Source organism: Rhineura floridana, chromosome 1 (assembly GCF_030035675.1).
Source record: "Rhineura floridana isolate rRhiFlo1 chromosome 1, rRhiFlo1.hap2, whole genome shotgun sequence".
In the NCBI taxonomy this organism is placed as follows: Eukaryota; Metazoa; Chordata; class Lepidosauria; order Squamata; family Rhineuridae; genus Rhineura; species Rhineura floridana.
In genome coordinates, this window is record NC_084480.1 from 283,533,395 (window position 1) to 283,553,877 (window position 20,483).

At 40.1% G+C, this 20,483-nt stretch overlaps 1 protein-coding gene across 6 annotated transcripts in view; it reads right to left on the bottom strand.

Moving 5' to 3' along the window:
- Positions 1 to 3,309: 3,309 nt before the first annotated feature.
- The window catches only part of VIRMA (vir like m6A methyltransferase associated), a 48,861-nt gene continuing 31,687 nt past the window's right edge, over positions 3,310 to 20,483 (bottom strand). For 4 of the 6 annotated variants that reach the window (XM_061603045.1, XM_061603064.1, XM_061603075.1 and 1 more), the window contains 14 exons: positions 19,019 to 19,101; positions 17,923 to 18,016; positions 16,778 to 17,322; positions 16,030 to 16,265; positions 15,053 to 15,305; positions 14,271 to 14,488; positions 13,126 to 13,258; positions 12,367 to 12,519; positions 10,954 to 11,114; positions 9,969 to 10,065; positions 8,129 to 8,295; positions 6,339 to 6,670; positions 5,799 to 5,942; positions 3,310 to 4,724 (listed from right to left, as the gene is read on the bottom strand). In XM_061603045.1, coding sequence (XP_061459029.1) covers positions 4,567 to 4,724; positions 5,799 to 5,942; positions 6,339 to 6,670; positions 8,129 to 8,295; positions 9,969 to 10,065; positions 10,954 to 11,114; positions 12,367 to 12,519; positions 13,126 to 13,258; positions 14,271 to 14,488; positions 15,053 to 15,305; positions 16,030 to 16,265; positions 16,778 to 17,322; positions 17,923 to 18,016; positions 19,019 to 19,101 — 2,774 coding nt within the window. In that variant the 3' untranslated portion in view covers positions 3,310 to 4,566. The remainder of the gene's footprint in view (positions 4,725 to 5,798; positions 5,943 to 6,338; positions 6,671 to 8,128; positions 8,296 to 9,968; positions 10,066 to 10,953; positions 11,115 to 12,366; positions 12,520 to 13,125; positions 13,259 to 14,270; positions 14,489 to 15,052; positions 15,306 to 16,029; positions 16,266 to 16,777; positions 17,323 to 17,922; positions 18,017 to 19,018; positions 19,102 to 20,483) is intronic. The other 2 variants (XM_061603092.1, XM_061603084.1) reach the window with 1 other exon arrangement.

The window sequence follows — 20,483 nt, forward strand, 5'->3', positions numbered from 1 at the left end:
GCCCTTTTGAGGACACAAGTACCTTACCATTAAAGTTGCTGTCACACTGTCAGGATAAAATCTCCACTGTTGAAGGATCATTGGTCAGGCTGTGGATCCAAAGGAAAATGAAGAGCAAAGAGCATTCTACTGAAGTGAGAGATAATATAATACAAATGCATTGATTAGGAAAAGGGTACAAACTAATCTCCAAGTGTTTGGATATCCCAGTGAGCACAGTTGGATCAATAATCAGGAAGTGGAAGCTGCATCACACTACCCAGGCACTGCCAAGAAAAAGCCGTCCCTCAAAACTCAGCACTCGAACGAGGAGACTTGTGAGAGAAGCCACGGAGAAGCAAACAATCACTTTGAAGGAGCTACAGAGTTCAGTGTCTGGGAGCAGAGTAATGGTGCACCAGTCAACCATATCAAGAGCTCTGCATAACACTGGCCTGTATGGGAGAGTGGCAAGAAAGAAGCCGTTACTCACAAAGTACCGTCTGGAGTTTGCCAGAAAGCATGAGAGTGCCCCAGCTGCGATGTAGGAAAAGGTTTTTGTAGTCAGATGAGACCATCATAGAGCTTTTTGGTCAAAACTCAAAAGCGCCATATTTGGCGCAAAACTAACACTGCCCATGCCGCAAGACACACCATTCCTACAGTGAAATATGGTGGTAGAAGCATCATGCTGTGGGGATGCTTCTCATTAGCAGGGACTAGGCATCTTGTTAAAATTGAAGGAAGAATGGATGGAGCAAAATACAGGGAAATACTTTAAGAGAACCTGCTTCAGTCCGCTAAAAAACTGAAACTTGGGAGGAAATTCACTTTTCAGCAGGACAATGATCCTAAGCACAAGGCCAAAGCAACATTGGAGTGGCTCAAGAACAAAAAGGTGAGTGTCCTACAGTGGCCCAGTCAAAGTCCTGATCTCAATCCCATTGAGAATCTATGGCACTCTTCGAAAATTGCAGTCCACAAGCCACATCCAACCAACCTGAACGACCCAGAGCGAATCTGCCATGAAGAATGGGTCCAAATCCCTCCAACACTGTGTGCAAAGCTGGTACATACCTACCCCAAAAGACTTAAAGCTGTTATTGCAGAGAAAGGTGGCTCTACCAAATATTGATGTGTGGTGGGTGAATACTTATGCAAGCAACATATTTCAGTTTTTATGTTTCTTACAAACATTTCCCCACATAAAACCAATGTCACCTTACAATAATTGATTTTGAGTTTCAGTGTTTCAAACTAAAACATCATACAGAACGAAATTACAATGTTCCAATTGTAATTCAGTAATATGAGAGCATTGGTCAGGGGTCTGATTACTTTTGCAAGGCCCTGTATGTTTGAGCCCTTAGTTTTAGTGTGTGGAAACTGAAGGAATAGAACTGAAATATTTTAGCAGAAAGAAGACTTGTTAGTCAGTCTGTGCTAGGAGACCAGTTTTCAGTTCCAGATAATAATCTACCTCAACTCCTTTATTTCAAGTTATTTTTAAATTTCAAATGCAACTGTTTGGCTAAGTTGTATACTGGTAATTTGGGTAACTTGAGAAGGGATTAGGGGGGAAGTGGAGAGGGGGAGGGGGGGGTGGGGGTAGGGAAGGTATACCAGTAACTTGGATTTTTAAAGGGGATTTTTTGGCTGGGGGGCTGTAATGTAGGGGGAGCTGGGTGGTGGGGGGTGGGGGGGGGGATGGCGGAGAAGGGTTAGGGATGTGGTATTACAACTATACTAGGCTATATAGTTGCTTCGGTTGCAAGGGCCACTAGGGCCTGGGTGGCCAAGATCTAGAGCCAGGCTATGTACAGCATGCAAAAAGCCAGTGTTTCACAAGATATTTCTTTAGCCTCATTCATACATCACATTAAATTTGGGGAGGGAGGGGAGGAGAAATCCTTGAAGGCTGCATTCCCTAGAGGTCAGCCTTCTGGAGGGCTGCATGCTAGTGGTGAGGGTGGGGGCAGTCAGAGGCAAGGAGGGGGAGGAGGGGTGGGAGCAGGATGCACTCTGACCTTGTCGGAGTGAGGGCTTGGATCTAGCCATACAAAAAGCACTGAAGGTGCTGAGAGGAGAAGGCATGGCTTAAGATGAGTCCCAAGGGCCACATCTAGTCCCTGGGCCTTAGGTTCCCTCCCTCTGCTTTAAAACCATAGTTAAATTTAACTATAAAGATGGGTATTCCAGTGCATGCTGCTCAAATTGCAGGAGCTTTGGATGAGATGAAGCTTGGCTGGATTAGGCTGTTTGCATTCAAACCTGGGGCTCATGATTGGGGGAGATGGTGGGGGCAGAAGAAATTCACAACCTGTAACCACTATTTGTTTGGCAGAAACAGATGACAAACTGGATGTTCTGATGTAACATTAAGCTAAACTATTGCTTAGCTCCTGGCAGCAGGAGTCAAGGAGCAAAACCCCTGCAATTTTAAGGATTGGGGTAAGGATGGGGTATGATGTGATTCACTTTTAAATTTTTGTTAAGTATGATAGTGGTTTAAAGTGACATGCAAATAAGGCCATTATTGACCAGTCTTCTCATTAGTTCAAACTAAGCAGCAATAGTCTAGCAACCTGTCAGAAGTGTTAACTGTTTATATTATATTTTTTGTTCCTAGTCCTAAATTATATGTTAACTAGCAGTTTGTTTTTATATACTCTTGAAATAAAAGCCTGTGATCTTAGCTTCAGTGCCTTTAAAGAATTATGCATTATGAGTGTTGATTGTTTAAAACTCCATGAAATTTAAGGTTGCATCCTTTAACTGTAGACATTTTGATCACTGCCACAACATCACATTCAGGCAGCCCTTGTATGGCTGCAAACGGAGTAGAACTACCACCTGTTAATGTGCTGACTAGCCTCTCACTACCCTCAGGGACAGCAAAATCTGGTTCCTAATTCTTGGTTGTGTGTTGAACCTATTCGCTTATAACATCACCTACAACGGAATAATGCTGGTGAAATGTAGCCTTTGGACTAATATGTCTTCCAGCACTGAAGTTACTGCTCAACTTCATAGATTCAAACTTGTTAGCGTAAAGAACTTTTACCATTTCTACATATGCTAAATTAGTAGAGAATCAATTTGTGTAAAGTAAGCTAATAATATAAAATGTGTATAAGTAAATACAGGAAGAAGCTTACATATGATTTGTTCTTGAAGTCAATGACAGGCTCAGATAATTGGTTGGTAGGGTGCATACTATAGTCAGAGATGGAAACATGCGCTACAAGTTAAAACAATCATGATGAGTTATCAGATTAGATACATGCAAAGGAAAACCCAACTTGAGGTAAATGCAGGTTGCAATTTGTGTAAATTCTTTAATGACTGTAACATCTCTGGCTTCAGTCTATTAAGTCATACCTCCCTAGCTACTGGCTCAGCTGTTATTTACGTTTATCAACATTCCAACTACACAGTTTTAATAAAAAGCAGTCTGCCCATAAAGGCCCAAGGGGTAGGTGGGAAGGAGAGTACTGGAGAAGAGAACAAACAGAACTCTCACAGTGCTAATCAAATCTTAAATGAGTACTATGTGTGAAGGGGGAAGGACATAAAGGTATTGTTAAATACAATTCATTCACAAACCTATGTAGGTCTCCATCTGTACATCTTATTTTTAAATACTGATACTTAATATTTTTGATTCAGGGTAGACACTTTCTCCTCTGTAGTTTTTATCACCATAACAAAGGAGATAAGGTTAGAAGTCAAGAAGTCTTAGCCTGCATTGGTACCCAGACATGATTTGTTGTTACCCTAACCCCCACACACCCTGTAGAGCGAGATCAGAATTGTATGCATCTAGTGCAACAAATCTTCATCTATAAAATTTCTGATGAAACTAAAGCAAATAGGAGAAAGAAGCTAGGAAGAGTTAAAAAAATTGAATAATAAAATATCTGGTCTAAGTACCATAGTCAACCAGGCTCATGTGGATGGGGCTATGCTGACTCCAATCTTATTTTAAAGGATAGGGATTTTGATATATCACATCTATTTTACTGAAGGTTAAGCTAACACCCCTGTACTTCTACATTCCTTCAATATTGATAATGGGATCCTGCTCCCTGCCAATGGAAATGACTTTGCAACATGGGCTGGAGCTTTGACACAAATGCTGTTTTAAAGTGTTTTTAGTGTTTTGTTTGCTGCCCTGGGCTCCTACTGGGAGGAAGGGCAGAATGTAAATTTAATTAATAAGGACTTCACAATCCTGCTGTCTCAATCAAGCACTAAAGGACTACTATTTCTCTAATGCGCTGAGCCCAACCAGCCTGGTATTGTATGCAGCATACTGTTGGCATTGCTCTACTGTGATATGTGAGCAGCTTCTGGCATAGTACCATGTTCTGCCATAAAGCACAGATAAGTGCATACACACAAACACCAAAAAAACCACCAGATTTATTGAAATCTCAGATCTCGTATCAAACAAAATGGGATTCTTAAAAAAAAAAATCTCTTGTTGCCCCCAGATACCAGTAAGTCCAGCATTGGTCCTCAAGCATGTAAGCATTTTGTCACCATCTTGAAACAGTCAAAGTTAGGACATTCACAAAGGTCTTTTTATCGAGTAAAAGAGCGGACATGACGCCCTCTTCCGCTGCCTCCACCAACAAACTTTCCTCTTGAGCCACTACTACCACCACTATTTGCGCTTGCCCAAGATGGCCCAATTGCACCACGGCCTCTGGAAGCACGATCACGAGGACTTGGCCGGTAGCCTTAAACAAAAGGAGAGATTACTAGTAACAGCAGAGTGATGATTCCTACTGGGATGTAAATTAAGCCCAATGTATGCATTATAACCTCCACACTAAAGCCCCTACCAACAGCCTCCAGCTTGTGGCATTAATACAGAGCAACTCAACATACAGATTTCCCCCAGTGGATAGCAATCTGCCATCACACTAGCCAAAATATTTTGCCTACTATACAACCAGCACAGAGGCAAACCGATTAGAGCTGGAATCTTAATCAAAGGGAGTTAAAAGCCACTGATTAAGGCTTACTACGAAGTAAAGCCTATTATAAATCAGGCTGCAAATACTATCCTGCTGGGACAAGAGATCCCAGATCAAATTAAACAGTACAACCCTACTCTCTGTATTCTTCATCATATGCTTATCTACAACTTTTGATTTATTACTTAGACAAAGCATAAGCTTTAACTACTAAGCAAGTAAAACATCAAGATTCTCCTTGAGTTAATGAAGCCCAGAATCGAGGGAAGCTCATGCTATCCACATCAGCAGCCTGAAACAACTGCTTTTTAAAAAATATTTTGTCCTTTTTTTTTTGTATTAGTATTCTAAACTGTAAATCATCTTGGGTGCCTTGGCAAAAGACAGTATATAAATGCAATAAAGCAGGGGTGGGGAATTTGAGGCCCTCTGGACGTTGCTGGAATAGAGCTCCCATCATCCTTGACTGCTGGCCATGGTGGCTGGGCTGAGGAGAGATGGAATCCAGCAACATCCGGAAGACCAAAGGTTCCCCACTCCTGTTCTTTGTAATGATTTTCCATCACCTCATAAAGCTATTTTATTTTTGACAGATATTTGGCCTGCCTTCTTGTTAGAAGTTTTATGCTCTCTGGATATATATATTTTAGTGACAATTTTGTCTGCTGACCCAGTCTAAGTTTGCATTTAGTTTTAATATCATTATTTTGTAAGGTGTCTTTTAGTGATTTATATAAAGCTGAAAGCTGATATGTCATAAATAACAAGGAAACAAAAATATTACTGCTTCAGCTGATTGTGCATGTACTTTTGGGAGGTGGGGAAGCCACATACCTGCAGAGCTTAAGGGCCTCAAAGGTGGAAGTGGCCCCCTGTTAAAATTGCTTTGGCCACCTCTGCTTTCATTGTAGGTGCCTCGTGGAGAACTTTGTGCACTCCAGCTTGACCCTCTAGCTCCTTCACGACGACTGTAATTTCCTAAATGAAAAGCACAACCACTAAGCCATTTGTAAATTGCCCATATTTTAAATTTCTAAATATTCAACTTTAACTTAGCCAAGTGGCCAGAATGCTGATTTGGGAGGCCTGAGTTCAGGTCCTATATTTACCATGGACTCACTGAGTGGTCTTGAACAAGCCATTCCCTTTACCTCTCAATTCCCCCATCTGCAAAATAGGAATAGCAGCGGGGGTTTGGGGAGGGAGAACCAAAGAATGTATAGCATTTACATAACACACATTTTGTTTGCAGTGAAGAGTAGCAGTAGTACTACAATGACCTTCGCTTTGAGGAACACTCTGAATGATGGAACCTCAGCCCTGCCCCCCAAAAGCCATAAAGCCCACATATTCCAAATGGACCAGAGAATTCACCTTTCGAAGCTGGTGGTGTGAAGAATCTATTCTGGCTGTGAAAGGCTCCTCGCCCTCCTCGGTTCCCTGAGAACCCACCACGTGAAGAGATCTTCTGTGAAACTTTAGGCAGTCTCTTGGGAGGCGGTATCCCATCTGGTGGAACCACTTCCTTGCTCTCTGCAGCCACAAAGTCGTCAACGTGCATAGAGGGTGGCCTGCTTGTATTCTGCTTCCTCTGACGAAAGATATCGTGGGGCCGAATGCCTTGGCCAAATGCTCCCCTGCCTCTACCTCTAGGAGGGGGCACGATGTGGGCCCGCTTGGCTGGTTCAATGTATTCCGACTTTCCACTATTAAGGCCCAAAAGTTTGGCAGGGTGAATTTATTAACACAAGGTATTTTGTCTAGCAGGACACAGACTCTTCCCATGTGTTAACATATACAAAAGAACAGAAACCTTTCTATATTCTTCACAGATTAAAAGAACCATGTGAGTGTACTGTTGGCAAATATTTCTCCTATCCTTTTATCTTTTCTAAATCCTTATCTAGAGTCTCTCACTATTGATCTGCATTAGTATTAGTTGCTCAAGCAAGCTTTTCAGTGGCAATTAGTACAAGCAGCATGGTGGTAGGTAGAGCTATAACATGATGGGCTAAGCCGGAGTCAAAAGTGTCTCTGGATAAACTAATCTGAACTAAAGATCACCCTGCTTCAATTTTCACTGTGGCTACCTGAGATTAGACTTCCCAATTCCACACAGGTTGACTTAGTAAGCCACACTAGGTTTGACAGGTTTACTCACAAACATGTAAACAGAGGCTTTTTTTAGTACAACACTCCTCTTCTGAAAGTGAGCAAAAGTAATTTCTTTCTGAATAGTGTCTCCCTCCCTCTCTGAGCTGGTTTGCACGTAAGGCTAAACTAAACTATAATTTAGTACAAATGTGTTAAGTGTGAGGACAAAGAGAGAGAGAATCACAGCCACTATGCTCTTCCTCCATTCCTGCTACAAGCTAAGCCATGGTTTGGCTCAGGATGTCATCCAAACCCAGGCCAGATTGTCTGGAACTAGACAAACCACAAACTTGGGTTCAGATGACGTGCTGAGTCAAATCATGATTAGCTCGCAGAAGGCAGAGGAGCATCACAGAGGCCACAATCTCCTCTCTGGAACCCTCACATTCACACTAAGCCATAACTGGCTTAGTGTTCTGTGCTAACCATATCTCTCTCAGATACACACACACAGCAGAAGTCTAACAGCTGTTCTCAGGCAGCTGGGAGGGAACTTATTTTCCCCAAGCCATACAACCATGGGAAGGTTTTAAAAAAATACACACATGCACACACAATTTTTATTAAATAAAATATAGCTCCTTCCAATTGTACTGAAACTACATAGAAAGAAGGATAAACCACTTTAAAAAGCTAGAAAAAAATAAGGATGAAACAAAGAGGAAGCAGCTCTGATGGGATGGAAGCATGGAGCAGCTTCCGGAGGTTCGGGAGCAGGATAAAATGAGATTGGGAGCTGCATGTGGCTCTTGAGCTGCAGGTTGCCCACTTGCGTCTTAAGGCTCAGTTTTAACACTTTCATCCCTTGGCTCCTAGAGTTAATTTACTCAAGTTTCTGCATAGGATGATGGAAGACATCTGAGAACAACAGATCATGTATGCTTCCCTTCCTCCAGATACACCATTTCATTATATGGCAAAATATTCAAAAGCCACCATGTATTACTTTCTAATTGGGGAAACACAAATCCATTTTTAGGCACAAATTCCCAGTCAAAACCCTTGGTTACCTGGAAGTTATAAATGTCTCATGCTTGTGTTTGCCAAGTTTAAAACCTTTTGTGGTTTTTGTCCGACCAGGAGAGGAAGGCTCTGTCAAAAATGACCTCTCCAGTTCTGCCTGCAAGTCAAAGTCACTGCATCCTTTTTCTGACAGTTCAATTAAGTCAACCTTCACCTGTAAAAATAATTTTTAAAAAAATATTCCATTTTAGTAATTCCCCCAGCCCACTGTTGGCATTCCAGAACAGAAAACACTATGCCATATGGCAGAAGCAATATAAAACGAAGTCCCTGGTGGATGTACTGTAGACCAGGCCTTTAGAGTCTTTTTTACCTGTAAATAAAAAAGGTAATGCAAACAGACCCCATCTGTGCAGTGCTCAAATTATTGCAGAAAAGGTAGAGGGGCCCTTAATCAAATCCACAAGCCTCACCCCAACTGCCTCCAATTCTAGACGAATCACGGCACTGCTATAGTTATAATACAGTAAAGATACGCATACCAAGGAGCCTGGGCTGTACATACACACTGAGAAATAGGATAGCCACCATATTAAAATGTGAAGCAGATCTCACCAAGTTCATTATATGGACTACAGGACAAACGGCTACAAAAAACTACAAACGAAGCAGTTTAAAACTTGGGGAATATCCAAGGCTGTCATTTAGGAAATGCCAGTAGTAGGTAGGGCTGAGACTGTCCCATATGAAACCCTGGAGAGCCATAGCCTTTCAGTGTGGAGACGGTACTAGGCTAGATGGACCAAAGGTCTGACCCAATACAAAGCACTTTCCTAATGTTCCTAGATTCTTATGTTCGATAGCCTTGACAGGACCAGAATTCTGACATTTATTTATTTATTTTTATTTATATCTTGCTCCTCCTCCCAGGAGGAGTCCAGGGCAGCAAACAAAAACACTAAAAGCACTCTAAAACATCTTTAAAAGAAAAGAGTTTAATATATATTAGAACAAAACATATTTAAAGATGGGCTCCTGCTGGGAGGAAGGGCGGGATATAAATCAAATAATGAAATGAATAAATAAATAAAATCTTTTTTTTAAAAAAAAAACAGCTTCAAAAACATCTTAAAAAGCTATTTATACCAAAAATGGCTTCACAAATCTGCTGTTGTGTTCTGCACAAGAGAAGCAAACAGTTCAGACTGGAGAACTACTTGATTACAGGAATTCAAGGTGAAAGTGAAATGGTAGGTTCTATTACATAGAAAAAATGAAGTTGTGCTGACTGTGAGACATGTAGGTTCTAACCAAACTCAGCCATAAAAGAGCAGCAAGTGGCCTTAGCTAAATCACCATTTCTCAGCTTTATCTATTTCACAGGAATGCTGAAAAGTTGTATGGTATATAAATACAACCTGCCCTGAGCCCTTGAGATAAGGAAGACACAAAATTTAAAACATTAAGATGCAGGTACAAAGATGCTCTCAACTAGTTCCACTTAAGCCAAGGGTCCTTGCATTCCATGAACAAGTGCCCTCATGCCATGTAACAAACCACTTTTGTAACTGAAGGGACTTTTTAAAAAATACGTTGCTATATGACATGGGGTTCTGCTGCTCAGACAATTTAAGAAAAAAAACTGGACACCCCCAAGCTTTTGGGTGAGCCTAAAGTAGCTGTTTGAATTCCAGTCTAAAAATATTAGTTGTCCTTTCTTGGAAGGTTGTTGCTAAATGAAGACTACCCCATTTGATCCTTCTAAATTCCTAACGGCACAACTCTTTGTTGCCTGCACAATGAACTGGGTCTCAACAATGCTGCTGACAATTAAGCTATAAATGTTCCAGTCTCCACCCAACCAAGTATTAAGCTAAAGCTTTTTACCATGTCAAGGTCAGTGTCAATTTCTTCAGCCTGGAATGGTGAGAACCACATAGATTTCAGCTGGTCATCCATGACATCTGCCAAGACATATGCAGTCCTGTAGTATCAAATGCGTTTTTGATTAGTGTTTGCTGTCTCCACATGGAAAAAGTTTCACCTCCTTATATTCATCAAGTCTCTCCACTCCTCCAATAAAGCTTTTAATTAAAAGGACCATAGCTTTGCCATTTCTACACCTCTACTGCAACCAGGTCCTCCTGTATCCCATTCTTGGCAATATCTTTGCGAAGTCCTGTTCTTCCTGTCTTATCAAAGATAGATTGACTGTATCACTTCTCTATTTTGTTCAGAATGTGACACACCAGTTATTTTATTTTAAAAACATAAAAAAAACCTTGATCTTTCTACCTGTCCAAGGGCACTATTCACAATAAACATTGTAATAAATATTGTGATAAGTAATGGTACAAAAGTTGGAAATAATAAGCAGAAATCGCTAAAACAGTTTTATACGCATTAAAACCAGGAAGACAAAAAAGACACATGCTTAGTTTCGAAGGAGTAACACTGACTGATGGTAAGAGGAAGGCTGAATCACTCGTTATCTACTTGACTCCAGCCTTTACAAAGAAAGCAAGGTCTGAAGAGCCATTTAGAAATATTGACAAAACAAGGAGAGGTCAGGATTAACAAAGAAGCATGTCAATAACTCTTGAGCAATCTTCAGTCAGCAGAGTTTAATGTCATTCATTACCAATTGATCTTGCCAGAGTTAGTTGGACAACTCTCAACCTATCATCTGTGAGAAAAAGGAAGCATGGTCGTGGACTTAGGCAATAGAGTTAAGGAATCTCTGCTATAATGCATAGAGCCCTTGAAAATAAATGCGTGAAATTAAATCTCCTCCCAAATATACCAATGCACACACCTGATTTTCATACATAATAGTCCTTTCACAGACACAGATGTACATTTGGCACTTTACCTATTATTAAAAAGATGCTGGAGAGATTCTGGTAGAGGAAGGATTGGCTCCACATCTTGGTCGCTCAGAGGACAAGGATCACCAGCAGATTCCAGCATCTGCCGAAGTCCAACAACATTGTCCAATAAAGATTCCAGACTTTCATCTTCTTTTGAACGCTCCTGTTTAAGCAAGACTGCGGTCACTAACTCTGCACAGACGGAATTTATATTTTTGCCACTCGACAGATACAGCAGATTAGTAGCAACTCTTTCAATATATATTTCATGGATATATGATCCACAAATTAGACTGTTGTAGCCAACACCTTCAAGACTGGGTGATATCCAATGTTAGTCATACTCAAAGAAGACCCACTGAAATCAGTGGACAAGCTCATTTATTTCAATGGGTGCACTCAAGAGTATGATTTAGTTGGCTTTCACCCTAACAGATGTATTATATGTTTTCACAGACTAGACCCCAGTTCATCAGATGCCTAAACTGTTATCGTTAGTTAATGTACAGAGGTATAGAGAAACAAACTGTATACAGTGGAGTCAAAGAGCTATGAAATGTAGGAGGTATAATCTGACAATTCTATGTAAAGCTTAAAATGCATACAAGTGTAGCAATCATTCCCAATAGCGGTAATTAGTGATAATACAATCATTCTAGCTTTCACGGCCACTTTCTGCAGTTATGAATTAACTCCCCAAGTCTGACAAAAAAGATAATGTGTCAGATTCATGTCAGAAGGCTGCTAATGAGAGGGCCAATCACATCTCCATCAGGAGGGAGTTACACCACAACAGAAAAGACCCTGCCCCATGTCACTGCACAACATGCTATGCTTGTAGACACAACTATAGAAGACTTCCCTTGCAGGTCTCAAAGTTCAGTTCGCAAGACAACAGAGAGGCATTTCTTCAAGTCCTTCAGCACCCTGAATTGGGTCCAACAGCAAACAAGCAGCCTGTGCAGCTTTTTAAGAATCAGTATGATATGACCCCCTTTTGCTGCCCCCCTCAAAAGCGTGGCAACTGCATTCTGCATGTCTGACAACTCCATCCAAAAAAGGTAGTCTTCTCAGTTCCTGGAGAAGGAAACAGCCTTCCCAAAATACCTTCTCTTGTCAATCTTCAGAATCTTTCTTGGTCATCAGCCAGCCAATTAGTGCCTCAAGAAACCTGCATAACCTCATCTGATTCAGATAGAATGGAGAAAGAGATGGGTGTCATCTGCATACTGATGACACCACATTCCAACTCCCCGGATGACCCCCCCCAGCAAATTCATAGGTATAAAATGGTCCTATTTTATATTTCTCTCATTAGCTACCATTCAGTTCAGTCCAAGTAATGTGCATTCAAAATTCAGTAACAGAGCATGTAGTATAGACATGAAATACAGATGTTATGAAAATTACATTACCAAAACTAGCTTCTCCAGTTCAAGGAGCAGGTTTTCAGGCATTTCTTCTTTGTTCTGTAATTGATATTTTAATTCTGCAGTAGTAAGTCCCAATGTTCTAGCAGGATGCGCTCCATCCACTTCTGCAAGGCTTCCATCATCCCCACAACATCCCTAAGGAACATTGAAAAGTGCAATATGTGAGAAACTGTTGCAAAATTCACAAGAATTCACACCATAGCAGTATAATATTGTGAACTGATGATACCTCCCTTTTCACAAAACCATTTGACTATGTGACTTGAGAAAAAAAAACCTTAAAATGATTCTTGCCAGAATTCTCTTGTCTTTCACCGCTCTGTTAAGATATTTATATCCCTCCAGGCACTTAGCCTTACAGGCTGAATGGTTTTAGCTTTTTGAACCTTTGATTTGCAGGCTGTTTTTACCTAAGACAAACTGTCTCCTGTTTTTACTGTTCAATTATTTGTTGTTTTGATGGACTTTTTTGTATAAGTTTTTAAACTGATGAAAGCCACCTTGAGTGTTATGATAGGATATAAAAGTAGCACATAAATCCTCTCAAATAATAAACAGTCAAAATCTGCCTTTTGAGACAATTAAGGCAACCAAAATTTCTACCATCAAATTGGGATACTGCAGCTGTACTTTTAAAAGAAAAATGCAGCTACTTACCTCATGTGCCATTTATCAGAGCTGAAATGCAGCAGAATGCAACTAAGGCAAAGTTGTGAAAACATTCTATACACATTTACTTACCAGTGTATCAGAATTTAGTATCTGTCTCATGAAATCCAGAAAAGAAGATGCAAATTCTCCAGGGTCCTTATTAAAGCTGCTTACTACTCGCTTCAATACTGTCTGCAGAGCACCACAGTGTTTTCTTAGAGAGCTGTTTTTGTTTCAAAGAAAAATATTATAACCATAGAATTTAACACAGCACATGAAGAAAATCTGATTAACAGATCTAAAGCAACTAACATGCAGGCAATTTCAGAAAGACAACCAAATTCTTGCCTCCGAATGAAGTTATTTGTATTTTGAAATTTCTAGGTGTCAAAGAACTGAACTACTGTTGACTTTCTCTATGGTGTACACACTACGTAGAGCTGCAACATTTAATCAATCCGCCAGAAAGATCTCCTTGATTAACTGAACAGCATTTTAAAAAATATAAGCAGGAAAAATCTTGGAATGAGCAATTCTTCCTTCTCTCACATACAGAATACATATTCTAAGATAATGCCATGTCATAGCAGGCACTATCTAAAATAAAGGAACTATGTTTTCTTCAAAATTATGGCTTATTCAGATGCACATTTATGCAGATTTGATTAATTAAACCCATGTGATGAATTAAGATTTCTTTAATCAACTGCAGCCCTAATTAATATCTTCAGAAAAGAACTTAAAGTACAAATGAGTACTGCTAGATCAAATTTCAGGGGGGGAGAATTTGCAAAATGAGTTTTATTGTATGATTAGGTTTGAATCATTCCTGCTGCAGAAAATGAATCAGAAAATGCAATGCTGGTACAGTAGGGCCCCTACTGTATGGGTTATGTTCCAGACCCCCGCCGAAAAGTGGAACTCATTGAATAGAATGGTGCACGATGACAGAAAACCGCCGTAAAAGCGGAACAAGCACCGTATGAGTGGGGCTTTAGTCTAATTGCATCTAACTGAGACCGCTGCATTAGCGAAGTGCCGTAAAGTGAAGCATCTTAAAGCGGGGCCCCACTGTACATTTTTCAAGCCCCCCTCCCAATTCTTGTTTTTCCCATTTCCTAAGGAATTTGATGTATTAAGTGCAATCATCTGCTTTGTAAGCCCCACTGAAAACAAACAGAAGTTGCACGAAGTACACAGGTATATTTAGTATACCTGGCAGAAACAAAAAGTACCTTTTCAGGTGATAGAATCCATAATCATGCTCTGTAAGAAACATCATTGTCCGGATACAAGTCAGCAAACAGCTGTAGCTGCTTTCAGCATTAGAAAATGTTTCTACCAGGCAGTCACAAATGGAAGCCATGAGTTCCTTGCTTGGCAATGAATTAGAAAGCTGCTCCAATTCAGAGAGAGTGGTCTCTGTGGAACTGGGCAAGATCAGTGCAATGTCCTGCAAAGAGAAACCATAGCATTTAAAAAAGGCAAGAAGACACCCAGGCATACCTTGTGGCCATATCAAGAGCTACTTTAGAGCTTGCACTAGTGCAGTATTTTCTTTTTAAATAACTTTTCTTCTTTGAACAGCAGACCATCATCACATATCACAAGATTCTTCACAGACACAAGATGGTCCACAATTGCAGTGTTGTTTGCCATACAACACAGGGAGCTGCTGTTCACAACATATTAACCTAAAGCTCTCTCGGACACTAAGAACTGGCTGCCAGTTTTTCCGATTCCTGGTCAACCTTATGAATTAAGACACTTTTCAACACAAATTATTATTTTTTAAAGTGGTGTATATTTAGAAGTTGCAAGGCAACAGGAAATTCCTGATGAAGCTTTTGCCTGCCTGGGGAAAAGCACCAGAGACCTTTGCTGCAGTCCATTATTGTCTGCACAGACATACAAGTACAGTAATGTATCTAAATGTGTGTATTATACATATGACAGCATGTACACAATCCAAACAGAATTAAATTAAATGGTTCTTTAGATTTTCATTTTTGAATACCTGGTCACAGAGGGACTGCAAAATTGAAGCCACGTATTCAGTGCACTGCTGATGAATAATGTTGTCTCCTGCAGCTCGCATTAAGGACAAAAGCTCTGGGAAAATTTCAGCATACTTTTCATCCCCTTTAGCAGTTCCATTAATGAGATGCAAAATAGCCAGTTTACAAGCTTTGTGTGAAGCCAGGGCATCAAGTAATGCAAGCAAGCGGGTAGTCTGGCCAGTGTACTGCTTCTCTTTATCTTCCGGGTTGCTGAAATGACACCAATGCTCTTATTTGGAAAGACAGATAAATCTGAATGTAGTACATGACAAACTGGAATTTTTGACAAAAAGTTTCACACATGCATGTATATATAAACACTACAGTTTCCACTGTAGTTGCACAAATCAGTTTATTACCATTAATTTAATATCACACTTTTTCATCATCAGTTTAATAAACTGCATATCTAATTGCTAGCAAAGATAAGTGCTACAGAGCTGGGTTAATGATCAGGAGTCAATAAGCCCGACAAAGTGCTGAAAAGAATGGCCATGTTTCAGCCCTCTCCATGTGTGGTGGCATTTCTTATCACCAAATGTATAAATGAAACAACCCCTCCGTGCCACATGCAGCAACGCACTACAGCCCTCGGCTCCTCCCACTAGGAAATCCAATCACCGAGCTCCATCTTTCAAGACCCATCAGAGTGAGCACCATTCACGGAGAGAAAAAGAAGGCCTAAGTCCAAGGCAGCCACCCCTGACTGATGAACATGATAGGAAGAGAGGCATAGCCTATTGCCAGTCTCAACATGCAGAGGATCTACTGCAGCCCAAGGGCTGATGGGAGTTGTAGACCAAAACAACTCAAGGGCACGAGGTTGGCAAGGCTGCTGTACAGTCTGCCCTTAACACATGCAGTCAAGACTGTGGCCAACATGGTCAATTTGGCAGCTACTTAAAGAATCTTAGGCCAAAGTATTAAATTGTACCTTTGCAGATCTTCTACAAGCAGATCCAAAACAGTCCTCATAATAAGGAGAGCAGTTGGTGAGGCCAAGTCACATAACTGAACACAAATGCGCCTTAGCATGTGCTGAATAGGCTGACAAGTGGAGCCAGAGAAGGACCGTACTATTTCTTGCAGCAATTTAGCTTGAACATGAAGATGCATGCTCCACAGTTTTCTAGTGTTGAGTGCCACTGATATGTCATGCAGTTCAATAACCTATCAGTAAAGCAAAATAAATATGAGAGCACCAAAACATGCATTTCTTCTGCAAAGAGAAAATATTCACCAAACCTACATTTACAGCATGTTCCCTGGTGATCTCTAGGCAATCATGAAACCCCTAGAAGCAAATGTATGCGTACACATGGAGTTATTTCCTCCCAGCTATGACTGTTAAAAAGAAATATCCCCACACATATTCTAGCATGAGAAGAACAAATACCCTCTGTCAATCCTTTAAATCAAGGATGGGGAGCCTGTGTGGCTCTCCAAATGATGCTGGACTACAATTCCCATCACCCCAGACAATTCACCATGCTGGCTGGGGATGGTGGGAGTTGGGAGTCCAATAACATCAGAGAGCACCAGGCTGGGGAAGGCTGATGTACAATCCATCACACTGATAGGCACATTGCACAACTCCTTATTTGTCAGTTCTTACCTACCCACTCTCTTCGACACAGGCTCTTTTGACTTCATTTTATAGCCACTTCACAGTTTTTACATACCTGAGTAGTTTGCATGGGCAGTGGAAGAGGCAATAATTCAGAAAGCAGAATAAGACCAGAGAAAAATCCTTCAGGAATTCTCAGAACAGATGTGAGAACCTCTTTTAGCATGAGCGACCAAGTATTATTGGCCAGAGTTTCTTCCGAGATTGTTAGTTTTTCATTAACACCCTGGGTAAAAGTCAACAAAATGTCAACAATATCATTCTGGATTTTTTGTTCATCACTGTCTAAACGTCCTGAGAGGGGAATAGAACACAAGAGCATGTGTAAAGAAATAAGTGCTGAAGGAACACGCATATCTTTGAACTCAAAGGATCCTCCTCGCAGTAGTTCAATCAACATGGTTTTCAAGAGAGTGAGGGTACACCGGGCCATGGAGATTGTAGTGACTCTGTGAAGTGTGGTTCCCATGTTGACGTGAAGCCTCCAGGGCTGAATAAGGATGCTGTTTAGCTTTTGCAGAACTCGAATAAAAGTGTCCATTCCTTCAGAAGAGAACAGTTGAATAACTGCAAGGTTCCACTTCAGGTCCTTCTGCTGACCTTTAGGAGGAATGGGAGGGGGGAGGAAAAAAGAAGGGGAAATTTTCATTTCACCTTGCTCTCAAGTCATTAGGAACATAAGATGAGTCCTGCTGGATCAGGCCAAAGGCCCATCTAGTCCAGCATCCTATTCTCTCAGTGGCCAACCAGATGCCTACGGGAAGACTGAAAGCAGGATGAGTACAACAGCGTTCTCCCCAGTTGTGATTTACAGCCACTGCCATTCAGAGGCATAGCGCATTCAACAATGAAGGCAGAAAGTAGACAAATTCATGGTGAATAAAGCTAATCCTGTTCTGAAACCATCCAAGTCAGTGGCCATCATTACTTCTTGTGGAAATATAGATTGGGTGCAATGATAACTTTCTATAAGACTGTCTTCCATTCATGACTGAGCATATACATTTTTATGTTACACAAAATTTCCCACAGGGCAGAAGATCTTTACATTTTACTTGGAGAGTTACAGCAACTCCAAAAAAATTATATGCTCTGGAGAATGGTCCAAATTAACAATGTATTTCAATATGACTGTACTACATGGTGATTAAATCCGATGTACTTATAAATGGAGAGGAAAGCTGTTAAAAACAAGTATACCTTCAACAGGTGGTGGTGGACATGCAATATGGCACAGGACACGAAGTGCAGTAGGAAGACCAACTCCTTCCTGGGTCATCAAGCTATCAATATTCTTTTTAAAAAATAATAAGATTCAAGTTACTGAAGATCAATTTTCAACAAAAATAGACCCGAAGCAATAGACAGATTTCTTTTGCTTCTGTACAACAGAGGGTAGGCAGGCTTCAAGCTGCCTTTTATTTTATTTTTAATAGAAACCCTTTAATCTATCAATGTCTTTCAAACTAACAAAACAGTGCACACTCTACATTTTTGAACAGCTAAGGAATAACTAATCTATGCTAAGCCATAATGCACTCTTTTGTTTAGAAATGATAAAAACCATCTTGCTGGATTAGACCAATATCCATCTATAGTGTTACTTGCAAGATATCCTAGCAATCAATACTTAGGCAGGCCACCAGAAACTGGACAGTGGTCCACCAACCTTCTGCCCACCTTTTATATTACAAATGTTCAAAGTTGTTATGGAAGGTCACCACTAAACACCATGTTTTAGGGCCAAACTAGATGAATACTGCATGAATGTTTAAGTGAACAGCGAGTGGGGTGGGGAGCAAACTTGACTGGAACCACTCTGGAGAAGTGGGGCTTTAATCTTTCTGGTGCTGTGATCCCAGTCTGGATTGGGGATTCCAATGCAAATAAGAGCCATATCTGATCTCTTGGCCTCCCCATGTCTGCTATTTACTTTTTTAAAATGGCATGGAATTAGCAATTGCATTAATAACGTCGCATCTAGTTTGGCTCTTTAAAAGGACACTAGTGAAATAAAGAGAACAAATACTGTTTGAAATACAGCTATACTTTTTAAATTTGCTTTATTACTAGCCTTATAAAATTGATAATGCATCAGGTTCAATCATGGAATTTACTTGTAATAAAATATTTCTGGATAAATTAGTATCTAGCAGGCTTTATGTTAATTCACATGCCATTAAAACAGATAAAACAGAAATTCCTATCTACACATGGCGCAAAAAAAGCCACCAACTGAAATAACTAGAAGGGAAATATTAAGAAAATACAGACACTGAGAATAGTTTTTACTAACCTGTTTAATATATTCAATGAGATTTGGGATGCAATTAATTTCAAACCGAAGTGTTTTCAAAGGTTCCAGCCATTTACCAAGCTCTAAAAATAAACAAGGCAATTTGATCAATGATTTATTATGTAAAATTGTGCATTCCACAAAGATAGTGAGAGACATTGGAGTCACACACCTTTATATCAGTTTATCCTTCAGAACAGCTTTAAAATTGCTTTAATTCAAAGAATGAAGACCCAGTGCATACATATGAGCTAAACCAGTTCAGTCTGAAATTATTCTTTATCATGCTACATTTCAGCTGATCTCTTCCTTAACAGAACACCATGAACACTGCTGAAGATCTATTTCTAGAGATCCATAAATGTCTATCAGAAGTTAGCTTGATTACATAAATACAATCAAAGATAGATATACATTTCTCCCTTATATAATCTTCCATTCAATACTGAAAAAATAAATCAAAGTCTGACATAGGCTGCTATCCTATGCTTATTTACTTGGGAATAGATCCCAGTGATTTCAATTCAACTTACTGCAACATACGGGATTGCAGCTTTAGTTATGTAAGAGTCTTACAAGAATTTTGAAATGGTTATTTTTAAAAAAGATACTGAACTCAGTGCCATAAGAAAATATCTGAAGCACCACCATCTACTTGTCCAAAAAGATAATTTTGTCCATCATAATTCAAACATTTAATCTCTTGACTATTCAATATTAAATCCCATCTTAGCTACAAAGGCCTTTTGGGTGCAGATTCTTAAATTACAGTTTTTTCCTTAGCTCAAAATAACTTGAATTTCTTAGCTTTGGCCTGCATACAATAAACGCTAAAGCCTATATTGCCTCTCAAGAACTTAAGCAAACTGACGATTTAGTGAAAGTATTGGCTTGAGGAAAACCAAAACAGAGCTTTAAAAAAGCAAAATAAGCAAAGCATTTTAAAACAGCAGAATTCATGACAAAAAAATATTGCCATTCTAAGGCCCCCCTAAATAACGTTGTCCTTATTATCAGCCTAAAAGCAGGCAGTGAAGGGGCCAAGCATACGCATTGGGAGGTCATGCCAAATGCTCAGCACCACAGGCAATAAGGCTCTCTCCCAGGAACCTGTTTGTTGTTTTTCAGATGGAGGCAGAACTGAAAGAGAGCCTTGAAGTAAAATAAAAGTTCTGGGCAGGGCTCATCAGGACAGGTGAGGCTCCCGAGATATTCTGGTCTGAGGCTGCTTATGACTTTAAAAAGGTATCTAGTAGAACAGTCAGCACAACGTAAAAGCCTGCACAAAGAAGGCTCTCCTTTTCTCAGTCATCATTCTGAAGTGAGCTTGAGTACTTTTCTACTGGTTTACCTTGAGAAACACATACTGGAGCTCTCTGGTCATTATCATCATCATCAAATGGGTAAGCAGATCTGATTACCTTGCTTTAATTGTGAAGTCTGCATCCTTTGAAAATGAATGCAG